Source organism: Oratosquilla oratoria, chromosome 2 (assembly GCF_046742065.1).
Source record: "Oratosquilla oratoria isolate Oo_2021 chromosome 2, ASM4674206v1, whole genome shotgun sequence".
NCBI classification, from domain to species: domain Eukaryota; kingdom Metazoa; phylum Arthropoda; class Malacostraca; order Stomatopoda; family Squillidae; genus Oratosquilla; species Oratosquilla oratoria.
In genome coordinates this window covers 27,928,486-27,947,388 of record NC_134778.1, presented here as the reverse complement: position 1 = coordinate 27,947,388, position 18,903 = coordinate 27,928,486, and the positions used below count along the sequence as shown (strand labels likewise).

The 18,903-nt window shown below is 40.9% G+C and overlaps 1 protein-coding gene across 1 annotated transcript in view; it reads right to left on the bottom strand.

The window, feature by feature from the left end:
* Positions 1-8,395: 8,395 nt before the first annotated feature.
* The window catches only part of LOC143037912 (syntenin-1-like), a 153,489-nt gene continuing 142,981 nt past the window's right edge, over positions 8,396-18,903 (bottom strand). The window contains exons 7-9 of the mRNA XM_076206578.1: positions 11,171-11,297; positions 9,398-9,539; positions 8,396-9,057 (exon numbers count right to left, since the gene is read on the bottom strand). Coding sequence (XP_076062693.1) covers positions 8,881-9,057; positions 9,398-9,539; positions 11,171-11,297 — 446 coding nt within the window. The 3' untranslated portion in view covers positions 8,396-8,880. The remainder of the gene's footprint in view (positions 9,058-9,397; positions 9,540-11,170; positions 11,298-18,903) is intronic.

Below are 18,903 nucleotides of genomic sequence, written 5' to 3'. Positions count from 1 at the left end.
CCATCCTAATACTCTTTCATCAACACTATCTCCCAGCTGCCTTTCCACCTGTTCTCCTCCTCACCTCATTTCTCACTCTATCCAGCCTAATAACCCCTATCATACTTCTCAGACATTTCATCTCAAACACATTCAAACTCCTCTCTTCCTCTCTTATGTTTCATGTTTCTGCCCCATACATTGCTATTGGCACAATCACTCCTTCATATAACCTCCTCTTAGCATCCATTCCCAGATGTCTGTTTCTCATTACACTTTTTAATCCAAGGCATTTACTTGCTTCTCTCAATCTACATTCTACCTCCACCCCCATTCCTCCCTTTCCTGTCACATTTGCACCCAAGTATCTAAAACTATCCATTTCCTCCAGTTTCTCACCCTTAATGCTCACTTCCAGCCTACTGTCACTCTCTCCCCTTGTACATCTCATCACCTTACTTTTACCCACATTTATTTTCAGCTTCCTTCTTTCACACACCTTCTCAAACTCTGTCACTAACTTCCTCAATCCCTCCTCTGATCCTGCTACAAGTGCAGTGTTGTCAGCAAACAATAGCTGGCTCACCTCCCACTTTTCTCCATTTTCTTTAATCATCTCCAATTCCTGACCCACTACCCTTGCATTCACCTCTCGTACCACCCCATCCAGGTAAAGATTGAACAGCCAGGGCAAAATAACACATACCTGATGAAGTCCCACCTTAACCTCAAACCATTCACTCTCTCCATTTCTAATCCTAACGCAAGCTCTACTACTCTCATAAAAACTCTTGACTGCTCTTAACAGCTTTCCTCCTATCCCATATATCTGCAGTACCTCCCACAGCGTCTTCCTGTCTACCCTGTTGTAAGCCTTTTCCAGATCCAAAAAAGCCAAAAAAACATCCTTACCTTTTCCTATAGCTTTCTCACATATCTGTCTTACCACAAAAATCTGATCTACACATCCCCTACCTGTCCTAAAACCACACTGTTACTCTCCTGATCCTCTCAATCAAGATCCTCCCATAAGCCTTCCCAACTACACTCAACAAGCTGATCCCTCTGTAACTACTACACTCACACTTGTCCCCCTTTCCTTTGTAAAGCAGAACTATACAGGCACTACTCCAGTCCTCTGGCACTCTACCCTTTCTTAAACAAACATTAAATAACCTCACAAGCCAGTCCACCATAACTGTACCTCCTTTCTTCAGACATTCTGCATGGCATCCATCCAACCCAGGTGCCTTACCTGCTCTCATCATCTTAACAGCTGCTTTCACTTCATCCTTCCCTATTTCTCCTCCATTTTCCTCACTCTCGTTTTCTTAGCGCTTCCCACTGCAACTACCTTTCCCTCCCTATCCTCCTTCACATTTAACAACTCCCTAAAATACTCTGCCCACCTTCCTCTCACTGCCTTCTCTTCCATTATCATCTCTCCATCTGCACCTTTTACCTTTTCTTCTCTACTTGATTTGCCTCCTCTTCCTCTTTTAACTTCCTTCCAAAACATCTTTTTATTACTTTCAAAATTTTCTGTCATACTCTTTCCCCATTTCACATCTGCTCTCCTCTTTGCTTCCTTTATCTTATGCTTAACTTCCTTTCTCTTTACTTTGTACTCCTCATATGATTCCCTCATCCTAATTTGTAGCCAATCTATGAATGCCTACTTCTTATCTTCTACACCCTTCTTTGCTTCCTAATCCCACCACTCACTATCCTTTTCTATTTCCTCCTGCTCTCCTTGTTCTACACACCATCTTTGCACACCTTATGACTCCCTCCTTGAACCATCCCCATTCCTCCTCCACTCCTAGTTCTACTCTATCCTTTACTCTCTCCCACTCCTCTCTCAACTTCTTATACTCATTCTCCTTTTTTTCATTTAAGCAGTTCACTCTAAGTACCTCCCTACCTTCTGCCCTTTTCCTCTTTCTCCACTCTCAATTTACCTTCCACCAGGAAATGATCTGATATTCCCCCATTCTCTCCCCTTAGAACATGTACATCCTTAACTCTTCCTACAATACTCCTGGTCACCACTATATAGTTAATTAACGCTCTATCTGCCATCCTTCCATCCACCACCCTCTCCCATGTGTACTTATGCTTGACTTTCTTCCTAAACACTGTATTTGCTATCATCAACTCTCTTTCAAGACATCACCATCAATTCTCCACTATGATTTTTGCCTGGAACTCCATACTTCCCAATCACTCCTTCAATTGGTTCATTTCCTATCCTAGCATTTAGGTCTCCCAATACAACTACATTGACATTTCTCCCTAACCTCTATGCACTCATTTACATCTACCCAAAATGCCTCCCTTTCCTCTACATTCTTCTCACTACCAGCCCCATACGCACTTACAAAAACCCACATCTCCTTTCCGAGTTTCACCTTCATCCACATCAACCTTGATGACACCTCCTTCCACTCCACTACCCGCTTACTTATCTCTTCACTTACTAGTATAGCCACCCCTTCTCTCCCTCGTCCCCTCTTCACTCTTGAGTACCTCCCAGCTATACTCCCAAACTCACAGTTGCCTTTTCCTTTCATTTTAGTTTCACTCAAAGCCAGTACATCCATCTTTCTTCTCACAAACATACTGCCTATCTCTTCCCTTTTACTCTCATCTGTACCACATCCACGCACATTAAATGACCCAAACTTTAAGATACTAGTTGGAAAACTCCCAGACCCTCTTATGCCTTTACTTTCTTTTTTAGGGATGTCCCCTTTTGGGGCTACAGGTAGTAGGACTCCTAATCCCATCCCCCGTCCCTTTTTTGTTGCCTTTTACGACTCAAGTGGAAATACTTGGTGGCAGTATTCTTTTCCCCCACCACAGGGTAGGTAGGCAAAAAAAGGAAATGAATATTCAGAGAAATGGTACAGGACAGTAACAAGGGGTTGGGGGACAGCATAACGGAGGGACAGTCGTAGTATAAAAGTGTCATCATTTCTCTATGTACAGAGTTTTCCTCTATTACAGACAAAATGATGTGTGGCTCTGGTCTGTAGGGGCGCCCCATATAGACCCTAAAGTATCAACTGCATGCTACTTTGCCACAATAACATGCAGCCAATGCCCCAGAATGTAGGAAAACTTGTATTATTAGTTGGTGTGAGAGACAGTGACTGAATATACCATCTTAGCCACTTTCTCAACTTTCCTTTTCTTTGTATCCCATATTGAGATCTGGCCTCCCTCATCTAGGTAGGGGATAGGATGGAGAATGCTGCCAGACCTTGTAACTGGATTCATAGCACTTGAGCAAAGCCTAGGACAGCAGCTTAATCCCCAAACACAGCTGTAAATCTTTTCCCTACTAAAGGATTAACCCCTTCCATACGGTGCCACCTACGTAGGCAGCATGGGGAGCAAGTGGATACGCGAGGCTGCCATATCAGCGTCTTGATTATATTTATTGTAGTTGTCCCTGCAAAACTGACATACTCTCTAAACTGGCTTCATCACATTTTCTATGGTTATCAAAATTCACGGGTGAAAGAGAGAACGATCGATATAAGCGGTGACTATTTTTTATGATGCGAGTATTATTTCGCAACATCGTACGTCTGGCAGCTAATGCCGACCGCGAGATTTTGGCCCGGAGTGAAGTGGTTAACCTCTTCACTCTGGGGTACATCGCACATCTGGCAGCATTAGCTGCCCGACGTGCGATGTTGCATCATAATAATAATGCATCATAAAAAATAAAGTCAGTGCTCAGTCGTTCATTCTCTTTCACCCGTGTATTTTGATAACCATAGAAAATTAATTAAGCCAGTTTAGAGAGAATGGAAATTACGTAGGTACGACTACAATAAATATAATCAAGATGGCGACGTCGGCATCATCGAGTACCTACTTGCTCCTCATGCCGCCTACGTAGGCGTCACCTTATGGAAGTGGTTAAGGATGCCCACACAGAATTTTCCATGCTATCAAAATGTGTATTTAAATTTGAGAGGTGGCATAAAAACAATATGACAACTAAACAGTTTATTGGATTAAATCATCTGATCCCCTCACAGAAAAAAGGAAAAGATCAAATACTATTTGGAAAAAAAAAAAAAAAAAAATCTGTGGAGGAAAGTTGTTGTTGTTGTTCCTTAGACTGTCTGTCCGAGCAGTCCCGTCTCCCCAAGGAATGCCACAGCTGAAACTGGGTTTTCCCACAAATCCTTTAAAGAGTGTATGTTGTGTTGTTTGCGTGCATGATTGTGTATAATGCAGTCTTCCATTATGTGTTGTATGGTATGGGGTGAAGTGTTACATCCTGGGCAGCTGTTCACAATGCGGTCATCCAGCCTCTTCTGGTAGCTTAGAAGTGCTGGGTGGTGGCCGCACCGCAGTCTGGCCAGGTGGACTCTGTCCTTTCGTGGGAGAGAGGATTCAGAAGGGTGGATATCAGGGGGTCTGGCATGCAGCAATGTGTTGTCTTTCAGTGTGTTAATGGAGTGGTGAGTGATAGGATTATGAATATGTTTCCGGAGGCTGGTATTTGGTGGTTGTGGAGGAAGAGAGTATCTGTGTGTGATACAGGTCTTTGGGTGTTGTTTTAATGTTTCTTGGTGTGTGTAGGTGTTCTGCTATGTAGTGTAGCGGGTGTGATGTGTTTGTGGTGGCTGCGGCAAGTGTTTGTGTGCCTCTCATGTCGAGGTGGTCCTTGACTTTGAGGACTTTTGTTTCATGGTGTAAATGGTCTGTAGGTATTGTATTTGTGCAGCCTGTAATTGTTTTTAGGGCTTTGTTTTGTATTTGAAGGGTGTTGTGGTGTGTCTCACTGAGATTAGGAGCCCATGCAGGACTCGCATAATTCATCACTGAGCGTATGCATTGTTTGTATATTGTTGTATTAGTTTCTTTGTTTTGTCCAAATGTTGTTCCAGTGATTGACTTAAGTGCATTAAGTCTAGGTGTGCATTTGTTTTTTATGTTTGTTATGTGTTGTTTGAAAGACATGGATGTATCGTATGTTACACCAAGAATTTTCGGTGTGTTTGTGTGTGGTATTAGAGTGTTGTTGATGTAGATATGAGGTATGTATTTGTGTTCTTTTGTCCAGTTGGTGAGAAGTGTCGCTGTAGATTTGGTTGGAGCTATTTTGAGTCTGTTTGTGATGAACCATGTATTGAGTGTATCAAGGTATGGCTGGACTATTTCTGCAGCTTTGTCTGTGTTACGATGTGTGCATGTGATGGTTATGTCGTCTGAGTAGGAAGAGATTTGTATTTCTGAGGTGTCTGGTGTGGGTAAGTCATCCATGTATAGATTAAATAGTGTGGGGGATAGAACAGAGCCCTGTGGTACTCCATTCTTAATGTTTCTGATGTGCGATGATTGGCCATTATATGACACATAAGCATTCCTACCTGCCAGATAATTGGCCAGCCATCTTTTGGTGTTATTGTGCATGTTTGTGTTATATATTTTATTTGTTAGGTTGTGGCGGGGGATAGCATCAAAAGCTTTACTAATGTCTAATGTTATAAGAAGTGTTCTGTGGTGGGGCCTATCTGAATCGATGCCATCTAAAATTCTTTGTGTGAGGTTTATCAGAAGAGTGTTTGTGGAGTGTAGTGGCCTAAAACTGTGTTGTGAGTCAGCAAGGGGAATATGTGGTGTGACAAGTTGAAGTATTAGGCGTTCAATGACTTTAGAGGGGGTGCAGAGTAGTGTGATTGGGCAGTGCGATGTTGGGATTGTTGGGTCTTTGTTCGGTTTTGGAATGGTGATTATTTTACCATGCTTCCAGATGTCGGGTATAGTGTTGTGTGAATAGCTGTAGTTTGCAATGTTTGTGAGTGCGTGTATACCTTGTGGTCCAATGTGTTTTAGGTGGATGTTACTTATGTTATCAGGGCCACAGGCAGATGAGTGCTTGAGATTATGTATTATGTGTTTTTGTCTGACCATCTATGAAGGGTGTATAGTCTGAGTCTGTGGGAAAGTCTTACGTCGAATAGTGCGTCGGTCGTCAGGGTGTGAAGTAAGATGGCTTGTCTGTGCAAAATGATTTATGAGTGTGTTGTCCTGGAGCCGCAGTGTCTACGTCGTGGGACCACCCCCCAACCCCAAGAATTGGGGGCCAAACGGCGGCAACCAGCCCTGGTCACCGGCTCTATGCAGGTGGCACCGATCCCCAAGAGGAGCTATGACTGCCTTGGGGAGTACCACAATCCTTTTTCTCAACATGCAATGTGGAAGAAAGTACCCTATTATTCTTCTCTTCTTCTCTATCACATTCTGTATCATCACATTCTAATAGGAAGTTCTTGGTTTTCTTCAAACTATTCTGCTTTTCCTTTCCTTACTGAATCAAACATCAGAAGGAAATATTCAGTGGATTCCTTTCCACATGGATACATACACTATTTAATAAACTGATATAACAAATTTAGTACAAGAGGAGAATGATGCAAACTTTTAGCTTTCTGGCAGGAACAAAGTCATTGTCATAACATCATATGGCTGGACTTGTGAAGTGCCTTTTTACTCTGGCCACATTCAGTCCAAAAAGCAAGCTTTCATCACCTATGCTAAATGCAGCTGAAAGGCTAAGTACACTAAAATAACAAAATTCTTAATCATATTTCATACATCATGACAACAGACATCCTAATTTTGGTTTGAATGTATAACCAGTTTTCAGTACCAATTCTACCTGTAACCAATCTATCACTGGTGAACTTCATAATGCCCATCTTATGCAGTTTGTGTTTTAATACCTTGATCTGCACAGACTTGGGAGGTGCACTGGCAACTGGAATAGGTCAAAAAGGTTTCACATACCTCTAATTACTGGACATGAATTCTTGTTCTAAGATCTTGCAACAAAATTCCCATATATGGCACAATTATCAGATGAATTTTAGACTTAGTGACACTATGCACCAACTGGGTTTTACTCATTGGTCTCACACACACACACACACGCGCGCAAACCAGCGAGCACTGCTCTTTTCCTGTATACTATAATTGGGTAAACACACTTGTGGCAGTCAAAGTTTGTGGGATTTACATCCTACCAGTTGAAGGATCGAGCTTGCACTTCTCTCTGATTCCCAGCAATGATTGTTACCTACCCCAACAGTCCAAGTGCACAGGGCAAAGGTGACAACCTTCTGGTGTATGGTCCTCATTCATTATATGTACATATATTCTTAGAACCATTATGCAGACAAGCAAACGCACCCCAAGTATGTGATCCTGTATTCCTTCCAACATGACATCAAAATGCTACATTTGTCTATGTTGGCAAGTTTTCTGTTGCCTCCTTTTCCTTACCATGTTTGCAATTTATTCAATGCTATTACATTCACATTTACTCAACTTTGTTCCACCATGAATCTTGAATTACGAGTACTATGTCATATTACTCGTTTCTAATTTCCAAAACCACAAAAGATAAAAAATAGGGGACAAACAGAAAAAAATAAAGCTTCTAACATGCTTCCAATAAACAATATTACAGCAAATCATTAACTGGATATCCACACAATTGTACTGTGGATTCTAATACTGCTGAAATGACCATTTCCTTTATACAAAGTATTAGTTGGTTCGAAATGTGTTCATCATATTCACACATTTCAGTCAAGCTTAGAACATCTGTTGTGGATCTTACAGACATCCTCACTGAGTTTCAGCATTGTACAACACATGATTAATTTTTTATAACAAATGTTTATGCATCATACCTCTTGAATGCAGCTCAGCAAATAAACAAACCTTAGGCTCAAATCTCACTATTGACCAGGTATCTGTACAAGAACTTTGGATGAAGGAAGGAAAACAAGTGTGAATGAGTGGACAGTGAAGCCTCAGGATCGCAGTGGAAACATCAATTTCAAGCTATGGAAGACATGTCTGAGATCAAGCCTGTCTTTGTGCAAATTATTATGGACAAGCTTGGATATTCATACCTTTCATCTTTCCTAGGTAATCATTATTAGCATTGTAGTAAACCATCATGGTCATAATTTTCTCTAAAAATCAATGAGCTATAAAGCAATTACATATAAACTTCTTTAAATGTCAAAATGTGTTCTGTTAAATTCAATATGTTGAATGAGCTCCAACATTTTGATATGGAACCAAAAATTTTAATTCAAATGGCTTCAAACAAACGAATCTATGATGTTACCAAGCAATTGAAAAATGTAGAGCTTTCATTCTAACACCTGTTGAACCTTCGAAGATATGTTCCTTATATAGTATTGGTCCCTTACGAGGCTTACAATGTCCAACACACTCAGACTGCCAACTCCCTATAATCACTAATAGTAGAATGAAGGTACTATCAGCCACCAATTAATAGTCTGTGCAGTTAACACTTCCTACAGGAACTGTTAATCCACTAATCAACAAAATTTGTAAATAAAATAATATCAACTCAATTAATTTTCATTATATTCTAAACAATAAAGAGACCCGATTCAAAGATAAAAGCAATAATACCAATTAGAAAATTACATCTGCAATATGAATATTTAAAACCACATTCTGCATACATTAAACTCTTTGATATATGCTATGGGCTTCAACACCTCTATTGATAACTGCTTACAAAAATTAAAATCATCTATTTCAATTAAGTCTGTTGACTTCTGAAGCAACAGATGTAGTCAAACTCTCCAGCTTTCATGATTTATGTTACAATAATTGTGGAGAGTATGAAGTTGATATTAAAACATTATGTTCAAAATTGTGACAGCAATCCTTTATGGGAAGAGTAGTATTCATGAATAGTGTTAACAAAAGGTAGTTCTCAATTTGCAGCACTATGTTTACAGTTTTGAAAAGTAATAAGAAAATGTGGGAAAAAAAAAAAAAAAAAAAAAAAAAAAAAAAAAATCAGTTCTCAACTTAAAATCTTTACAAGTCAGGAATGGAGTGGTCCATGAATTTTGTGACGAGGGAGGATGCCATGTGCTTCATCATGTGTTTGTAAATGAACGATGGCATAATTGTCACTGTGATGACTTGCCCACTCTCACCAATGATACCAGATATTTCTTTATCCTTAAGGCCAACAACATTTTGTCCATTCACCTGTGAACAGAAGGAGTTCAATGACTAAATAAATATAAATCAATCAACCAATCACTCTCATACACACACACATGGAGTGCTGATTGCAGATCTTATGTAGTTAATATTTGGGGGGACTTTAGTGATGTTCCTACAGACCTTGTCACTCAGCAAACATATAAATAATTTCTATGAGAGGCAATTACACACCCATATTTAGATTTGTTTCTGGATAGGCTTTGCAGTAGTATGATACAAAACACTTTTCCTATTTCTATATGTATTTCTATAAATACTAAGTAAACACTTTTCCTATTTCTATATGTATTTCTATAAATACTAAGTCTGTGGCATGGTTTACCTCCAACAAGTGGTGATCTATGAGAAGACCATTTCTGGCAGCAGACGAGTCTTTCACCAAGGCAGTGATTTCACCATCACGGAACTGGAAACCAATGTGCCCTGCACTGTCTTTGTGTAGAGTTACAGTACGTTCAAATGGCCTGTGAAGGACAAACGTAAACCACATTATACTTACATACAAAGGTCTTTTCACTCTTAAAATGGGTATGGCCATGTCAAAGCATACACCTAATCCATACCCATCCAAAATCTATTCATTTCTCCTCCCATCTTAGCCATAAGTACAGTATTTTTCACAAACAACAGCTGGTTCACCTTCCATTTCCCTCCACTCTCTGGCACAAATTCCTAAACTTTACCTAGCTCTCCCATTTACCTCCCTTACCACATACATATTCAAGAACCATGGTAACATCACACAACCTTCACATCAAACCATCCACTCTATGCTCTACCACTTATGTAAAAACTTTTGATCATTCTCAATAGATCTGCCCTTACCCAACATACCTGCAACACCTCACACTTCTGTCATACCTGTCACATACCCAATAACATTAGTTACGAGTAAAGGAATTTAAATACCAGAGGGCCATAGCTGAGAGTCTCCTACAAAAGAGACTTAGGGCAATGGATTGATTAAATGATTGTCTACAACTATTCCCCATGAGGTGGACCCTATTGCTGTGGCCCAACCAGTAGTGGGTGGAACCCTAACTACTTATCTCATCATTGTCTGGTCTCCTCACCTCAGAAAGCCACTATATCTATTCTATGCCTCCTTAGCTCCAATAAAATGGTAGCCAACCATCCTGGGAGATGAAAAAGTTCCAAGCACCTACATGGAGAACCCATCAGAGATTTACCCTGGGCCTGGTTTGATATATTTGTGCCTCATCTGCAACACCCTGGCAGCTCATGTGGTGGGCTCGATGGATTAGTCACAGGTTGCAAGTCTACCACCACAAGTGTCGTGTATGGATGCCATAAATATAAACTAAGGATTTACCCTCCAATGTCCAACCCTCAACCAAACCCAAGGGGAGACTAGGTTTTGGGTGTACATCTTTAACCCAACAGTCCCCAGCACCTTGGAAGAGACAGAAGCCAACGGCAGCCCTTGTGGCATTAGCCTTGGCACTAGCTCCCTGAATTACAGTGTGTCTGACTTGAAGTTCAAATCAGGTTCAGCACAACCACAGCACCAAGAAATCACTCAGGCTCTGGGACTTGATCTTCAGGCCCTGCAGGGTTATCACACAAACATGTGGGTTAGTGACCCATAACAGGGTTGGACGGTCACTGATACATGAAAAGTTCATCTGCCCTTTGGATAATTTTATTTTTTTGTCCACTTGGGTGTCCAGCACACCCTCCTCACTGGTAGGAAACCAAAGGGCTAATTTAGTTGTTGACAACTCAAACCATAGAGCAGGTAGTATCTGGTTATCTTGGTATCAGTGGGAAAACTGTGGCTCACATTCCACCAGCCAGTGATGTAGAAACAAATCCAAACTAATATAACACATGCAAGAGTTAAACATTTCTTTCTTAGGAGATTTGTGGAAGGGGTCACTTGTTACTGTGGGGCTCAGGTTTCCAGTAAAGAAAGAATCTAGCCAACATTTATCATAATAACACTAGATACAGACAACTATACAGTAAAATCATATATAAAGACCATTTCAAAGATGTTAAACAAAAACCTCAAACTTTTGAGGAATATAGACCATCCAAACCTCACTCCAACAGGACTTTGCTTCTGTCTCACCTGTCTCTAATGGCTATTGTGATTCCATTGGCAGAGCACTTCTTAAAAATGTCATGGACTTTCTCCATGGAATAGCCAGCAACGGTCTCCCCATTGATTTGTAAAATCTGATCACCAAACCGTAGCCCTGTTAAAAAATAAATAAATAAATAAATAAAATAAAAATAATATATATATATATATATATATATATATATATGAATAATAAAGATATAGAAAAAAAATATCAACACAAATAACTAAAAGATTTTGGATATGTACATTCTTCCACTACTTTCTAAATCAGGTCAAAATGTATATATATATATGTAATGAGTAAGCTTAGTAAAACAAAGTTGGGTCATATTTTTATAAAACTTAAGTTTGGAACTGCAACTGTCACACAGCAAAACATGTATCCAAAAACACACTAATACAAAAAACACTAAACATACTACAGATAAACATTAACAGAATCACAAGGAAACACAAAGAGCTGTCTCACTAATCTTCCTTAATACAATGTGTCTGAGGACTTTACTAAATGCCAACTCCTGTTGACTTTGTTGGTGCTATCTCATTAGATTACCCCCCCCCCCTTTTTTTAAGTGATGTTTGTGGAAAATGTGATGATGGAGCAGCACTCCATTGGGGGTGGTGGGAAGTTTTGGATATGGAGGATATTTGGGTGATTCTATTGGATGCTTGGTTTTCCCCAAACTATTGGGGTATTGGCTGCATGTTATTGTGGCAAAGGAGCATGCAGTTGATACTTTAGGGTCTATATGGGATGCTCCTACAGACCAGAGCCACACATCATTTTGTCTGTGATAGAGGAAAACTCTGTTCATAGAGAAATTATGAAACTTTTATACTACGACTGTCCCTCCATTATGCTGTCCCCCAACCCCTTGTTACTGTCCTGTACCATTTCTCTGAATATTCATTTCCTTTTTTTGCCTACCCTGTGTGGGGGAAGAGAATGCTACCCCAAGTCTTTCCACTTGAGTCGTAAAAGGCGACAAAAAATGGGACGGGGGATGGGATTAGGAGTCCTACTACCTGTAGCCCCAAAAGGGGACATTCCTAAAAAAAGTAAAGGCATAAGAGGATCTGGGAGTTTACCAACTAGTACCCTAAGGTTTGGGTCTTTTAATGTGCGTGGATGTGGTACAGATGAGAGTAAAAGGGAAGAAATAGGAAGTATGTTGTGAGAAGAAAGATGGATGTACTGGCTTTGAGCAAAACTAAAATGAAAGGGAAGGGAGAGTGTGAGTTTGGGAGTGTAGCTGGGAGGTACTCAGGAGTGAAGAGTGGACGAGGGCGAGAAGGGGTGGCTATACTAGTAAGTGAAGAGATAGGTAAATGTGTAGTGGAGTGGATGGAGGTTTCATCAAGGATAATGTGGATGAAGGTGAAACTGGGAAGGGAGATATGGGTTTTTGTAAGTGTGTATGGGCCTGGTAGTGAGAAGAGCACAGAGGAAAGTGAGGCTTTTTGGGCAGATATAAATGAGTGCATTGAGGGATTAGAGAGAAATGTCAATATAGTTGTATTGGGAGACCTTATCCCATTCACCTCATGCCATCTGCTTGTTGTGTAGATACGAAAAACCGGTTATGGTAATGTTTTTTATAAAACACCTATACATATGTATAGTTTTTTTCTCTGTAGTCATGAGACACAGAAATGCTTTCATCTTCTTCATGCTAGCCCTTCCTATAAACAATTAGATACTATATATATATATATATTTTTTAGATTTCAAAGTATGTCTTTTTTTTATCCTGTCATCTGAGGTTAAAGGGTTAATGCTAGAGTAGGAAATGAACCAATAGACGGAGTGATTGGGAAGTATGGAGTTCCAGGTAAAAATCGTAGTGGAGAATTGATGGTGGAGATGTGTCTTGAAAGAGAGTTGATGATAGCAAATACAGTGTTTAGGAAGAAAGTCAAGCATAAGTACACATGGGAGAGGGTGGTGGATGGAAGGGTGGCAGATAGAGCGTTAATGGACTACATAGTGGTGACCAGGAGCACTGTAGGAAGAGTTAAGGATGTACATGTCCTAAGGGGAGAGAGTGGGGGAATATCAGATCATTTTCTGGTGGAAGGTAAATTGAGAGTGGAGAATAGGTGGAGAAAGAGGAAAAGGGCAGAAGGTAGGGAGGTACTTAGAGTGAACTGCTTAAATGAGAAAGAAAAGGAGAACGAGTATAAGCTGAGAGAGGAGTGGGAGGGAGAAAAAGGATAGAGTAGAACTAGGAGTGGAGGAGGAATGGGGATGGTTCAAGGAGGGAGTCATAAGGTGTTCAAAGATGGTGTGTGGAACAAGGAGGGCGGGAGGAAATAGAAGGAAGGATAGTGAGTGGTGGGATGAGGAAGCAAAGAAGGGTGTAGAAGATAAGAAGCAGGCATTCATAGACTGGCTACAAATTAGGATAAGGGAATTGTCTGAGAGGTACAAAGTAAAGAGAAGGGAAATTAAGCATAAGATAAAGGAAGCAATAAGGAGAGATGTGAAATGGGGTAAGAGTATGACAGAAAATTTTGTAGCAATAAGGAGAGATGTGAAATGGGGTAAGAGTATGACAGAAAATTTTGAAAGTAATAAAAAGTTGTTTTGGAAGGAAATTAAAAGGAAAAGGAGGTGAATCAAGTAGAGAAAAAAGGTAAAAGGTGCAGATGGAGAGATGATAATGGAAGAGAAGGCAGTGAGAGGAAGGTGGGCAGAGTATTTTAGGGAGTTGCTAAATGTGAAGGAGGATAGGGAGGGAAAGGCAGTTGCAGTGGGAAGCGCTGAGAAAATGGGAGTGATGAGGAAAATGAAGGAGAAATAGGGAAAGATGAAGGGAAAGCAGCTGTTAGGATGATGAAAGCAGGTAAGGCACCTGGGTTGTTGTTGTTGTCGTTCCCTAGACTGTCTGTCCGAGCAGTCCCGTCTCCCCAAGGAAGGCCACAGCCGAAACTGGGTTTTCCCACAAATCCTTTATAGAGTGTATGTTGTGTTGTTTGCGTGCATGATTGTGTATAATGCAGTCTTCCATTATGTGTTGTATGGTATGGGGTGAAGTGTTACATCCTGGGCAGCTGTTCACAACACGGTCGTCCAGCCTCTTCTGGTAGCTTAGAAGTGCTGGGTGGTGACCGCATCGCAGTCTGGCCAAGTGGACTCTGTCCTTTCGTGGGAGAGAGGATTCAGAAGGGTGGATATCAGGGGGTCTGGCATGCAGCAGTGTGTTGTCTTTCAGTGTGTTAATGGAGCGGTGAGTGATATGATTATGAATATGTTTCCGGAGGCTGGTATTTGGTGGTTGTGGAGGAAGAGAAGAGAGTATCTGTGCGTAATAAAGGTCTTTGGGTGTAGTTTTAATGTTTCTTGGTGTGTGTGGGTGTTCTGCTATGTAGTGTAGCGGGTGTGATGTGTTTGTGGTGGCTGCAGCAAGTGTTTGTGTACCTCTCATGTCGAGGTGGTCCTTGACTTTGAGGACTTTTGTTTCATGGTGTAAATGGTCTGTAGGTGATGTATTTGTGCAGCCTGTAATTGTTTTTAGGGCTTTGTTTTGTATGATTTGAAGGGTGTTGTGGTGTGTCTCACTGAGATTAGGAGCCCATGCAGGACTCGCATAATTCATCACTGAGCGTATGCATTGTTTGTATATTGTTATATTGGTTTCTTTGTTTTGTCCAAATGTTGTTCCAGTGATTGACTTAAGTGCGTTAAGTCTAGGTGTACATTTGTTTTTTATGTTTGTGAGGTGTTGTTTGAAAGACATGGATGTATCGTATGTTACACCAAGAATTTTCGGTGTGTTTGTGTGTGGTATTAGAGTGTTGTTGATGTAGAGATGAGGTATGTATTTGTGTTCTTTTGTCCAGTTGGTGAGAAGTGTTGCTGTAGATTTGGTTGGAGCTATTTTGAGTCTGTTTGTGATGAACCATGTGTTGAGTGTGTCAAGGTAAGGCTGGATTATTTCTGCAGCTTTGTCTGTGTTACGATGTGTGCATGTGATTGTTATGTCGTCTGCGTAGGAAGAGATTTGTATTTCTGAGGTGTCTGGCGTGGGTAAGTCATGCATGTATAGATTAAATAATGTGGGGGATAGAACTGAGCCCTGTGGTACTCCGTTCTTAATGTTTCTGATGTGCGATGATTGGCCATTATATGACACATGAGCATTCCTGCCTGCCAGATAATTGGCCAGCCATCTTTTGGTGTTATTGTGCATGTCTGTGTTATATATTTTATTTGTTAGGTTGTGGCGGGGGATAGCATCAAAAGCTTTACTAATGTCCAACGTTATAAGAAGGGTTCTGTGGTGGGGCCTATCTGAATTGATGCCATCTAAAATTCTTTGTGTGAGGTTTGTCAGAAGAGTGTGGAGTGTAGTGGCCTAAAACCGTGTTGTGAGTCAGCAAGGGGAATATATGGTGTGACAAGTTTAAGTATTAGGCGTTCAATGACTTTAGAGGGGGTGCAGAGAAGTGTGATTGGGCGGTGCGATGTTGGGATTGTTGGGTCTTTGTTCGGTTTTGGAATGGTGATTATTTTACCATGCTTCCAGATGTCGGGTATAGTGTTGTGTGAATAGCTGTAGTTTGCAATGTTTGTGAGTGCGTGTATACCTTGTGGTCCAATGTGTTTTAGGTGGATGTTGCTTATGTTATCAGGGCCACAGGCAGATGAGTGCTTGAGATTATGCATTATGAGTTTTGTCTGACTGTCTATGAAGGGTGTATAGTCTGAGTCTGTGGGGAAGTCTTTCTTACGTCGAATGGTGCGTCGGTCATCAGGGTGAGATGTAAGATGGCTTGTCTGTGCAAAATGACGTATGAGTGCGTTTGCTTGTTGTCTGTTTGAGGGTAGATTATCTGTTGTTGTGATTATTGCTGCGTGAGAGCGTGTAGTGTTAGTGTTGGATAGTGTGATGCTGTTGAGTGTTTTGTACAATTTGCTGGTGTTTGTTTTGTGATCAAGTGTATTGATAAAGTTTTGCCAATTTTGTGTTTTTTGTTCATGTATTTTATTGGCAATCACAGTGTTTAGTGTTTGTATTTGGTCTGCTATGTTTTGAGGGATAGGTGTGGGGGTATCGTGTTTAAGTGTGTCACGTTGTCTGATGAGGCCTTGGATTTCTGGTGTGAAGTTGGGGTTGTGTGATTTTCTGTTGCCTCTAGGGATGTATCTCTTGTCTGCGTTTTGTATGATTGTATTAAAAGCGTGCACAGCATTGTTTATGTTTGTGATTGGTGTACTGTTAAGTGTTTCAAAATGTTGTTCTGTCTCTTCAGTAAAGGCTTCCCAGTTAGCTCTCTTGTAATTGGTGTAAGTGTGTCTGTGGCCAGCTGGGGTGCATCTTGTTTTGGTGGTGATGATGATTGGAAGGTGGTCAGAGCCAAGGACACCTGGGTTGGATGGATGCCATGCAGAATATCTGAAGAAAGGAGGTACAGTTATGGTGGACTGGCTGGTGAGGTTACAAAGGATTACAAAGGTGGAGCATGCCTACAGGAGACCTTTTGGTCCATATCTAGGTCGGATGCAAAAAAAAAAAAATCATAATAAAATAACAAATAAAAAATATAATAATGTAAATAACAAATACGATACATAAATAAATGCATAGGTATAGTTAAATAATAAACAAACAAGTAAATAGTAAATAATAATAAATGGACATATAACTAATAATAAATGAAAATCAGACAGACAAATGATAACAAAACAAAAACAAATGATGTAAAATAAATTATAATCATTACAGCATCTTGCTTAGGTGTTAATCTAAATGATTCTTAAAACTTCGAACTGAACTACATTGCACTACCTGTGCAGGAAGTTTGTTCCATTCATTAACTACACGGTTGGCAAAGTTGTTTCTACCTCCTTCCAAATTGAAAATGTTGTCACTTTTGATGTTGTCAATTCCCTTTAAAATCTTAAAGACCTGTTTGTTTAAGAGAGGGTAGAGTGCTGAAGGACTGGAGGAGAGCCTGTATGGTTCCGCTTTACAAGGGAAAGGGGGACAAGTGTGAGTGTAGTAGGTACAGAGGGATCAGCTTGTTGAGTGTAGTTGGGAAGGCTTATGGGAGGGTCTTGATTGAGAGGATTAGGAGAGGAACAGGGGAGTAATTGGTGAGGAACAGTGTGGGTTTAAGACAGGTAGGGGTTGTGTAGATCAGATTTTTGTGGTAAGACAGATATGTGAGAAAGCTACAGGAAAAGGTAAGGATGTTTTTTGGGCTTTTATGAATTTGGAAAAGGCTTACGACAGGGTAGACAGGAAGGCACTGTGGGAGGTACTGCAGATATATGGGACAGGAAGAAAGCTGTTAAGAGCAGTCAAGAGTTTTTATGAGAGTATTAGTGCTTGAGTTAGGATTATAAATGGAGAGAGTGAATGGTTTGAGGTAATGGTGGGACTTCGTCAGGGATGTGTTATTTTGCCCTGGCTGTTCAATCTATACATGGATGGGGTGGTGCAAGAGGTGAATGCAAGGGTAGTGGGTCAGGGGTTGGAGATTGGTTAAAGAAAATGGAGAGAAGTGGGAGGTGAGACAGTTGTTGTTTGCAGACAACCCTGTGCTTGTAGCAGGATCAGAGGAGGGATTGATGAATTTAGTGAAGGTGTGTGAAAGAAGGAAGCTGAAGATAAATGTGGGCAAAAGTAAGGTGATGACATGTACAAGGGGAGAGAGTGACAGCAGGCTGGAAGTGAGCATAAAGGGTGAAAGACTGGAGGAAGTGGATAGTTTTAGATACTTGGGTGCGAATGTGGCAGGAAAGGGAGGAGTGGGAGTGGAGGTAGAATGTAGATTGAGAGAAGCGAGTAAATGTCTTGGTAGATTAAAAAGTGTAATGAGAAACAGACATCTGGGAATGGATGCTAAGAGGAGGTTATATGAAGGAGTGGTTATGCCAACAGCACTGTATGGGGCAGAAACATGGAACATAAGAGAGGAAGAGAGGAGTTTGAATGTGTTTGAGATAAAATGTCTGAGAAGTATGATAGGGGTTACTAGGCTAGAGTGAGAAATGAGGAGATGAGGAGGAGAACAGGGGTGGAGAGGGAGCTGGGAGATAGGGTTGATGAAAGAGTATTGGGATGGTTTGGACACAAGGAAAGAATGAGTGAAGAAAGATTAGTGAAAGAAGTGTGGAAGGCGGAGGTGGAAGGAGTGAATATGAGGGGATGTCCTAGGATGAGATGGATGGATGGGGTGAAAGGGGCATTACAAAAGAGAGAAATGTCTGTGGAGGAAGGATGGGAGAGGACAGAAGATAGGGGTGAATGGAGAAGGGTTGTGTATGGATGATGCTGTGATGCATGAGGGGCAGTGGGTGGGGGATGGGGGGTGAGGAAGTATGCATGAGAAAAAAAATTGATAATTACAAAAGAATTAGAAAGAATGTCATTATGGAGGGGCGACTACAATAAATATAATCAAGACGCCGATATGGCAGCCTCGCGAATACACTCGCTCCCCATGACGCCTACGTGTGCGGCACCGTATGGAAGGGGTTAAGGATGTACATGTTCTAAGGGGAGGGACTGGGGGAATATCAGATCATTTTCTGGAAGGTAAATTGAGTGGAGAATGGGTGGAGAATGAGGAAAAAGGCAGAAGGTAGGGAGGTACTTAGAGTGAACTGCTTAAATGAGAAAGAAAAGGATGAGTATAAGAAGAAGCTGAGGGAGGAGTGGGTGAGAGTGAAGGATAGAGTGGAACTAGGAGTAGAGGAGGAATGGGGA